General features: G+C 38.6%; 2 protein-coding genes across 6 annotated transcripts in view; one reads left to right on the forward strand and one right to left on the reverse strand.

The window, feature by feature from the left end:
* The window catches only part of LOC136264318 (antiviral innate immune response receptor RIG-I-like), a 174,612-nt gene continuing 163,775 nt past the window's right edge, over positions 1-10,837 (reverse strand). For 2 of the 3 annotated variants that reach the window (XM_066059034.1, XM_066059033.1), the window contains exons 2-4: positions 2,449-2,511; positions 2,219-2,398; positions 1-2,168 (exon numbers count right to left, since the gene is read on the reverse strand). In XM_066059034.1, coding sequence (XP_065915106.1) covers positions 106-2,168; positions 2,219-2,336 — 2,181 coding nt within the window. In that variant the 5' untranslated portion in view covers positions 2,337-2,398; positions 2,449-2,511 and the 3' untranslated portion in view covers positions 1-105. The remainder of the gene's footprint in view (positions 2,169-2,218; positions 2,399-2,448; positions 2,512-10,837) is intronic. The other variant, XM_066059035.1, reaches the window with a different exon arrangement.
* The window catches only part of LOC136264321 (putative phosphatidylglycerol/phosphatidylinositol transfer protein DDB_G0278295), a 44,899-nt gene continuing 38,197 nt past the window's right edge, over positions 4,136-10,837 (forward strand). For 2 of the 3 annotated variants that reach the window (XR_010705069.1, XM_066059037.1), the window contains exons 1-2: positions 4,136-4,304; positions 9,037-9,135. Coding sequence is in view for 2 of the 3 variants with exons in the window: in XM_066059037.1 (XP_065915109.1) it covers positions 4,193-4,304; positions 9,037-9,135 (211 nt within the window). In the remaining variant the exon portion in view is untranslated. The remainder of the gene's footprint in view (positions 4,305-9,036; positions 9,136-10,837) is intronic. The other variant, XM_066059038.1, reaches the window with a different exon arrangement.

Here is a 10,837-nt window from a genome sequence, read left to right on the forward strand (position 1 = left end):
TTCAACCGTAAATATCCGTACAACACACCACACGGTACACCAAGTACAAATTTTGCGAAAATAATTTTTGCGAGGTTACAAAATTAATGTTTAAAATGTTGCAGGTCACTTCTTTGATGGTTCATAATCTTTCAAGTCCTTAACTGGGAAAGTAACGTCTTTCCATTTTCTAAAGGTATGCCTCTGACCTTTAATGACAAATATAAACTTTTCACAACTGATGCAGGGAAAGGTTTGACTTCTCTTAGGCCAGTGGGACACAACACCCCAACGTTGGTCACATTGTTTACAATGGAGTCTGTTGCGTACTTCAAGGTTGCTTTTAATGATTGGTTTCTCGTGAGATCTGCTGACATATTTTTCATGAATCTCATCTGAAATCACTACATACTGTTTTTCGTGGATATAAATTTCTTCACCATAACAAGCAAGGGTATCACAAGTGCTACATATTAAATGGACACTACTGAGGTCATTGGCTTTCTTCCGTTCAACTAAGAATTTTTCCTCCAACTCCACTTCGTCCAAGATCTTTGATTGAAACTTGTGGATCTTCAAACTCCATTGTGATTCGGATGGCAAATGATTTTCTATCACGTTGTCAACAAGATGATTCTTCTCTTCATTTTGCAGCTCTTGAAATTCTTTTGGTGTTCCCTTACCGACGATAGCGTAGCATTTGCTGTGCATAGATCGAGCTCTTCCCTTCGACTGTACCAGGCTGATCTCATTAGTTACATGCTGGTAGCGAATAACAAGGTTACAAGCTGGTACGTCAATACCTTCCTCCAAAACTGAAGTAGCTACTAAAAGATTAAGCCTGCCTTCACGGAAACTCTTGATTCTATGCTGTCGTTCAGCATCACTCATAGGTCTAGTTTCATGCCCAGAACCAACCACAATATCTGGTTGAATTGATTCCAGTTCAGGTTGTCGCTTAATCCATTCCATCATCTTGAATGCACTCTCTACTTCAGTGACAAAGACAATAGCTTTACTGTCTTTGCATTGAAAACCATCTTGAAGTAACTTTTTTAGCTGAACAAGTTTGGGATTGACAGATCCAGTGATCTGCTGTACATCTTGTTGAAATTGCTCCAGTAAATCCCAGAGCTGCTTTTCCACTCTGATCATCTTATCTGCATCAGGTTTCCTTAACTTGCTAAACTTCACTGACAAAGAATCTTCAAACTCATAGTCATTGTAGTAGTGTAAAATCTTCACATAGTGTTGAAGGTGTTCGAGGATGGCACGAATACTTCTCTCTAGTTCTGGCTTGTCTGATCTCAGTTTGGAATCAGAAAGCAGCTCAGAAAGAAAGTTAATATAGCCCTGATGTATATAACAGCGGTGTGTGGACTTTCCAGTAATGTTTTGAACTATTTCATCTAGCTGCTTAATGTACTTGTAAAGGAGTGATTGAAAATCATCATCTGATATTCGGCCTGGCATCGGAACTTTAGCAAACTCCGTTTTGCTAGTGAATTGATGTAACTCCGCTAAATTCTCCTTAACAGTAATGTATCCAGCATCAGCATCCATTAGTGCACCAAGTGTTGTCAAATGATCAATGGTTTTCATAAGATCAGGCTTACGACTGTCTCCAGCACCTGGTGAAGCAGTCAACCCAACTATTTGCGGTAACCAAGTCTCTCCTTTTCTTAACTTCTTCCTTAGATACATAATCATGATAGTAGCATAAGGTGCCTGGCCTTTACAGTGGTGACACTCATCAAACACAATGAGTGAAATATTTTCTAACTGTACACTGTCAGACTCAAGATTGTTGATCAGTATTTGTGGAGTACACACCACGATGTTGTTCTTTTGCAGCAGAGAAGACAAAGCAAATGTGCTACTTGAGTCCCCAGTAAGACTCATCACTTCAGCTCCAGTAATGTGATAGGTGAGCTTCTCTTTTTGCTGGTCAGCAAGAGGGGTCTTGGGCACAAGAAACAGCACCTTCCCTCTCCTGCCATAGTGGTTCAAATTGGCACAAATGATCATACAAGCAACTAGGGTTTTCCCTGTACCAGTTGGGGCCACTACAATGCAGTTTTTTCCCTGTATTCCAGGAGTGGCTAACTCTGTCTGGTATTGACGAATGTTTTTTCCACTAGGGGGTATAATTTCAAACTCTTTTAAATCTGAATTATCTGATTCCGTCCCTATTAGATCACAAACAGTATAAACAAACACAAATTGAGAACAATGTTACCTCTAGAAACAAATCCTTGTGCTGGTTCACTTTGCAATCCATGACCTTTCACAGAAGCTATTGGGAGCTCTGCAGGTTGAGATTCTGTCCTAGTTTGTGTCAGCTGTAGTTCTTTCATAAGAGAGGTCAAAATATCAGGATTGCTATCTGGTTGATCTTGGGGGCTTGCCAAAGATATACCTAACATAATATAGTACATCACATCTGAAGCAGGCAGTGTGACAGCTTACCTACAATGTAATCACTTTTGTGATGCTTAGCTTCTTTAAGAGGATCGACAGTAGTAGAATCTCCTAAGAAGCATACACAGGAGAAATTTCAACATGTGTAGGTGTCTATAGTGTATGTGTGCATGTGTATGTGAGTGTGTGAACGTGTGTGTGCATGTGGTGTGTTGTGTGTGTGTGTGTGTGTGTCTGTATGTACTGTGCACATGTGTATATTTCAGTAAATATTATTTCTTCTGATGACATTCGAGTACATACCTGGTGTAAGAATGGAATCTGCCAAAGTATTGAGTTCAATACCAGGTGATTTCAGAGCAGTCATCAACTTTTCCCAGCTTGCAGTTACATCTTTTTGAAGCCAGTGGCTAAACATCTCTCTACAACACTTGCTGACATCAGAAGGATCATTGGCTTTAATCTCTCTCAATTTTCTTTCAGCAAAATTCAACGCCAGCCCCACATCATACCATTTGAAACACATTTCTGGCTTAACATGAATGTTAAGATCGCGTAGTTCTGGACGATCTAGTTCAGAAAAAATATATAAAAGAAGTTAGAGTTTCATAGCACAACTCCTGAAAAGTTACAAAAATAAGATACATTCGAGTACACAACTTGGTAACCCACTGTAACTAGCATGCCTGTGTTGTATTAATGCACCTATCAATGTCATGCCACACCCCCCAAAGTAGGGTGGGGAAATACAGGGGATTTGACAAAGTCTAGTGTCAAATTCTCCAGTACGTACTGGTTGTCAAAACCCCACCTCAATAGAGGGGTTTCTATAGGGGATTTGATTTACGTATTAAAATAATGCAAACTTCCCGCCATCAAAAGCCACAAGGATGGGGCAAGTGTAGAGATGTCAAATCCCCAGTAGGGGTGGGACTTGACATTGATAGGTGCATAAACATGTAGAATTAAACATACAAGAGGGTAAATCAAGTACTTCATGTATAGACTCTATGACATCGTACTCCTTTTCTCGTAATGTCCCACTGGGGACTTTATACTCTGTTGCAAGTGAATTTATTAGATACGAGTTACCTTCAGGTTTCGCGTCAATTCTTTTAGTTTCTTGCGCCATGAGCAATCACTAAAGTAAAAGAGCTTTCTTGTTTGCGCTTCAGGCTGCGCCGAAGCGCTACTCTTTTCGTGATCCCCGGATACTCTCACAAAACGCAAGGGGGTGTCACTCAGGCTCTTGCTGTAGGTAGATCTGCGACCGCGGTCAAACTCTAAGTCAGCGGTCAAGGCCACTGAATAGCTCTTACAGTGGGTCAAGGGTCAAGACGATACGAAGGTTCGAAACCCACAATCGAAAACTATACGTAGCTATTATCAAGTTTACGGGATTATACGTAACTCACAAGAAGTAAGGATCTCCAAGAAGATGTTTTAAAGCTTCAACAGGCATTTCGCCGTAATTATAATGATTTTTCTCTCCCAGCTGCTGGTAGCACGCACTAAGAAAATATTATGCTAAGTTACAAGCGCAGGTGCGTATAAGAAAATAGAGAAATAAGTGTAGGTCAAAAGTTCGACAAGAAACGCTCAAGTCACAGGTCAAAGACGATAAACGCTGCAAGTCAAGGGTCAAGGTGAAATTTTCTCCGGTCAAGACTTTGACCGCGGTCGCAGATCTACCTACAACGTGAGCCGACATGACACCCCCTTGAAACGGCTCGAGACGGCTCCCACGTTGGTTTTCTTGCAAAACCACTGCACGTGACCTGCATTCAGGGCAATGAAATACATCGCTCAGTTAAGTTGGTTCACAGCACTTTTTATGGTGATTTCGAGTAGTCCGTTGATGTCAAGAATTCCGCCCCAATTCACGTGCTTTACTGAGTCGTGTGGTAAGCAATAATTATTGTTATCGAAGTCTCAAATTACAGTAAGCTCGACTATTGCTGAGCTATTATACTGCTCACTGCTGCAATGTACCCACATGAAGTTATGACTCATCTACTGACTTATTGCTTTTCATAATAGCTATATCAGTTTAGCCAATTATATTAATTGACTTGGAAGTGGATGATAACATGAAAGTTTCCCAGCTTGCAATTAGTGATGTATCATGTTAAGTACAACAATACTATACACTAAGGGGAGGCAGAAGTCATACTGGTGGCTGTAGCTATGACTGTGAATGAGCTTATGTAGCTCCACCAGCTAGTGGTGCACATTACATAATGGTCTGAGTTGTTGGAAAATCAGTGTTTGCATGCAATGGACACTTAGCGAATAACAAAACAATATCAACTTGATAATGTATAGTTTGAATGTGTCTGTCTAGGTACCAGGATGATAAAAGTCTGTATCGAAGATTCGTCAACACAAAGTTTCCTGTTAGAAACCACATCAGCTTGCAATCGGTGATGTATCACATAACCATGTAAACTTATAAGTACAACAACACTATGTACTAAGGGGAGGCCCAGAGAAGTCATACTGTTGGCTGTAGCTATGACTTTCAATGAGCTTATATGGCTTCTCTAGCTACATATGTGGTCACATTAGGTAACGGTCGAGTTGTTGGAATTTTGTTAAAAATCAGTATGCAGGCAATTGTGCATGGACACTTTAACTAAACAATATCTGCTTGATAAAGTAACCACCATGGTGATTTACATGCCATCTCCAGCCAACAGTTCCCAAAGCATTTAGCTAACTAATATATTAGTTATTGCTATATGACTTCTCTGGGCCTTCCCTTGAGTAATTGGTACATGATGTTATAGCACTATACACTGCTGGTTATATCACACATCAGCTAGTTGTATGGGCATGTCATTATAGCTACGTCTAAGTCTATACAACACATGCATTGCTAAATGGATTTCTTCAGGAATGCATGATGTAATACCGTGCAACAAAAATTTAAAAGCTGGAGAACTTGGACAAACCCTCCTTTCATTACATACACGTACATAACTATACTGAATAATTTAAATGTGCCTGTCTAGGTACGAGGATGATAAAATAATATATATCGGTTTATGAGATTCGTTAACATGAAATTTCCTGTAAGAAACCACATCAGCTCTGCCTCGGTTTCCTTGTCCATGACAATTTCCTGCTTGTGATCACCTTGACTACTCTGCCTCATTCAGTGTTAGCCTGAATGATTATAATTATTAATGCGTGCATGATTCCTTTTTGTTGTTTATCCAATGAAGAATCCTAGCAGTCCATGTCTTATCAATACTAACCATAGCTAACTAAAACGGCACACCATACCCAGAAATGCCTCCCATAGACATCAGTACAGAGGGCATTATTCATCTTTTAGAGAATCTTGATACATCTAAAGCTCCTGGCCCTGATAAGGTTCCAACTAGACTTCTAAAGGAACTTGCTTCTGAGTTTGGACCCATCTTATCTGTGATTTACAAGGCATCATTGGAACAAGGACAATTACCTCATGATTGGAAGAATGCAAATGTGGTTCCAATATATAAGAAAGACGATAGGTCTTGCCCATTGAATTATCGGCCGGTTTCCCTAACATGCATATGCTGTAAAGTGTTCGAGCATATTATTAGTTCTAACATTTATAAACACCTGGAGGATAATAATATCTTATGCAATAATCAGAGTGGTTTTAGAAAGGGTCACTCTTGTGAAACCCAACTTCTATCAACTGTGGATGACTTTCTACAAAATCTGAATTCAGGCTTGCAAACTGATGTGCTGTTACTAGATTTTAAGAAAGCGTTCGATAAAGTTCCACACCAACGTCTGTGTCATAAGTTATCACATTATGGGATTCGTAACAATACCCTCAATTGGATTCAGAATTTTCTGACAAATAGAACTCAACAAGTGATTATAAATGGATATAGCAGTAGCCCTAGTAATGTGATATCTGGAGTCCCTCAGGGGACGGTCTTAGGGCCATTATTATTCCTCTGCTATATCAACGATCTACCCGGTAATGTTAAATCATCTGTTAGGCTTTATGCTGATGACGTGTTACTCTATCGAGCAATACATTCTGCTGCAGATCATGATATTTTACAACAAGACCTGCATTCACTAACACAATGGGCAAAAACATGGCAAATGACGTTTAATTTATCCAAATGTGAGCTACTGCGCATTACAAACAAACAAAACCCCTCAAGGTATTGTTATCATATGGATGGTGAGGAGGTGAGATCAGTGCCTAATGCAAAGTATTTGGGAGTTATTATGGATGAGCATTTAACATTTAATGAACATATTAAGAAAATTGTTAATAAAGCAAACCAAGTTAGGGGTTTTTTACAAAGAAACATTAGTTCTTGCCCAGCTAGGGTGAAAGAAGCCTGTTATATATCTATGGTGAGACCAGTTGTTGAATATTCTAGTGTTGTGTGGTCACCTTTTACAAATAAAAACATAAACTTAGTTGAGTCGGTGCAGCGTAGAGCCGCAAGATTTGTGACTGGTGATTATGGTTTTATGTCTAGTGTCACAGGGATGTTAAACTCACTTGGATGGACATCTTTGGAGTGTAGGCGAAAAATCTCACGGGTTATCATGCTTTTTAAAATATTACATAATGAAACATCCATTTCCAGTTACCACCTTCCTATGCCAATAACCACATGTACAAGAGGGCACTCTTACAGATTCAGACAGGTATCAGCCCACTTAAACATTTATTTGCACTCTTTTTTCCCTGCCACTATCAAAATATGGAACAGCCTCCCAGCTACTGCAATTGAAGCAACCAATGTAGATGACTTTCAGAAAAGGATTGTAGACTATTTTTGTATTAATCCAGCTATCAATGGCGGATCCAGGATGGGGCATTTGGGGCAAATGCCCCCCCCCCCCCTCTCAACCTTGTGGAGAAGCTAGCCATAGCTACTTCCGAATAAAATACTGAACTTTGTCAGGCCAAGATCAGTTTTGCTATTAAACTTGTGAAAATATGGTAGAATTTCACCTGAAATCAAAGCAAACCAGTCAAACTAGTTGTGAAATAGTTACCCAGCACCTTCGTGCGTACTAAGCGCCTCTAAAAATAATTATCGTGTTGCTGTTGTTTAACACATTCGAAACCTTTTGAAAAGCTTTTAAGAGTTCACAACCATCTGCAAAGGGCAAAATTCAACAGTGAGACACTATAAAGAGGTGATTGTTTGGTGCTTCAAAAATGCAGCAACTAACTTGTGACAAGAGAATCTATTTCCCCAACCACCTACAACTTAGCCTATTTGTGCCCCTCCCCTTGCCAGCTCCTGGATCCGCCCCTGGCTATATAGTCTAAAATGTTGTACATTTTGTTTTCTTGCATGTATCTGTGCTTTATACTCCCTAATGGAGGTCTGCACAGTATTAATAATAAATAAATAAACATGCACTCAAAAACGGCCAGGATGTAAATAATGTGGCTGAAAAAAATTACAAATCATAGATGGCGACCAAGAAATGGCTGCATGAGTTACCTATTTTGTATTTTGCATGATTACAAAGGGGTACAGGTTTGTTTTTACTGACATTTCTTCTTATAAATCTACAGACAAAGTGATGATTATTGAAGACAAAAGTTAAACTGTATTGCATTTTATGTGGCAATTTTTGTAATCTATATATATATATAGTTGAAAAGCCATCCGTCCGTCTGTCTGAATTTCATTTGAGTTCACGCACTAAACACCTGTGCCATTCAACCTATGCATGTCTTTTATAAGCAAGTTTTACTCGCACTATAATCATGTATGGTGTGTAGCATAGTGGTTAGGGAGAGCTGAGTGCTTTTCGGGTATGGTGTGATTCTCCCGTTGAGCAGTTGTTCTTTTTTTTTGGTTTAGTAACCTTTTGATGGCAACTTTTTTTCTATTCTGTCAATGTACTTTTTCATGCAAAGTTCTCTAATATTCTGAACCTTTTTAATTTGGTGCTACTTTTTTACTGTGATCTTTTCATGTATAACTGTTAATTAGCACTAGCTGTATAATTTCCACCTATTTCAAAACACCAATATAGCTTGCACATATAAAGGGCAAGTAGTGAGACATTCTGTTACAACTTTTCAACTTTAATGATAATATGTAATGAGCGACTACCTGAAGCTAGTGTCAATTCAAAATGGGTAGGAACACCCAGAAGATGTTGCTCATGCATCATAGCCCTATGACATATTGTTACTTGTGATTACACAGACAAATGTGGCCTTGAAATATGAGGTCTTTTTCACATTCACAAGAAATATCCATAACATAGTGTTTGTTTTTTTAGCTTAAAAAGCTACATAAAGTGTTGAAGGTATCATTTGCACAATATATTAGTACTGAAGTGTTGGGGTTGAATGGGTTGAACTATCATATTAAGATGTTTGATGATGTGTGATCAACATCGTCTGAGGAACACCCATAAAACTACCATTGGGCTATTATATGTATGGTATATATGTATGACATTTCAAGAAAAACTTTAAGCGCTATATATATACACTATTTCAGGAATATCAATCATCGATCATCAAGCATTTCATTTTATTACTAAGTATGTGTAGATAATTATTTGCTTAATATGTATTCAATTTTACCTACTTTGCTAATATACAATAAATGATTGTCTGTCAACTTTTAATAGGCACTTCAAATGACAAACTTAAAAATTCTCGTATGACCTACTCTCCTGACCCACCACAAGTAAATGAATATATTAAATATTACATCAGTGGAATTCTCAGTAAGATTTGTGTCTGGTGTATATAGATAGCTAATATTGTTGCCTAATTAACTCATATAATTTGTGACCGGATTTGTGAAAAGGTACCTTTTTCACACACAAAATTCGACCCATTTTTTGGCCTTTGAAGCTGCATACGTTTTTGATCATAGCATATAATTGCCTGAAATTCTCCATGAGTGTAGCTGCAGTATCTGGCTATAGTTTAATACTAAGAACAAGTTAATCAGTAGAAGGAGTCAAGTGTTACATCAGTTTATTTGCTGGTATGTAAAATGTGTGGAAAAGGTACCTTTTCGCAAATCCGGTCACATTTAATCATAACATGTATTAACATGTTATACTGTATAGTAAACATGTTGCACTATGGTACATAACTGATATACCCTGGTTAGTGGCTACGTTTACCATGTCTGGTGCAAAATCCTTGCCCTCCTACATCAACTTACTATTATTTGCCAGGATAGTCCACTGTATATATAGTTGATGTAATCTTGTGTCTGTCATTATCTATATAAAGCTGAAAAACTGTCTGTCTACATTCTTTCCTCATGACACTGCTAACTCAGCAACCAAAGGACATATCAACGTGGGACTGTGGTGAAATTAAACGCTCATCATCTAGCAACTCCAAGTTTGTTATAACAAATTGCTATATGCTTTCATTTGTTCTGTCTAGCACCATGAAGATGGGAATGTTGAGCCAAAGCTCATTGACACAAATGCTATTCAACTTGCCCATGCATTTATAAGCACATTTTAGTTGACTGCATCCCAGTATGTGCTTGGCTTAGTGGTCAAATCATGTGCTTAATACTGTGTGCAGGTGTGGGTTTGAATCTGTGTTGGTTCAATTTCTTTTTTGTTTATCCAGCATTTTGTGTACTTTTTTCTGAACCTTTTTGTTACACATTTTCTCCTGATATGAGTTTGGCCACAAGAAGCACCACACAAGCGTTTTGAATACAGACCATACCCACATTACAGATAACAATGAAGCTTACCCCTTTAGGCCTTTAGTATATGTTGTAACTAGTCTTTAAACATCTTGATAACATTAAAACAAAAACTCAACTTTTCCATGATATCTTTAGGACACATCCGTTTATTATAACAAATATAGCTACAACATTACTTGCTGCCTAGCCACAATCGAATCTTTCAGGCACATATCAAACAATGTACCACTCTGCGTGGGCAGTTCAAAGGCGCCGCGAGTGCTATAATTCGTGTATAGCACTGCTGCACTAATTACAGTGAGTGCATTATAACTTATGATGCACTGACTGCAGTGCAATATATTTATATTGCACTGGCTGCGGTTTTGTGCTACATTGCACAAGTGCCGGCAGCTAAGGCCGCTACGCCGGACACCTCACCTAATACTGAGGTGGCAAGATGCTACACTGTTTACTTGAATTCTTATATAGCCTAACATGCGAAATTCGATTGTGGGGCCATACAGGGAACGTCACTACTATGTTATACATGCGATCTAAATGTAGCCAATGGCGATCAAAGAGGCAAACTCGGCAGGTAAAACTCTATTTACATATATATAAACGTAGTTACATACCTTACTAGTTTGATCAAAGCTCCCACCTTAACAAATCGCTTTTTAAAATAATGTTATTCTAATTGATACTCACCACAACAATTGATTGTGGCGTTGCCATGTGATTATATGGTCAAGGCCATGCTT

This window comes from Dysidea avara, chromosome 8 (assembly GCF_963678975.1).
Source record: "Dysidea avara chromosome 8, odDysAvar1.4, whole genome shotgun sequence".
Taxonomy (NCBI): domain Eukaryota; kingdom Metazoa; phylum Porifera; class Demospongiae; order Dictyoceratida; family Dysideidae; genus Dysidea; species Dysidea avara.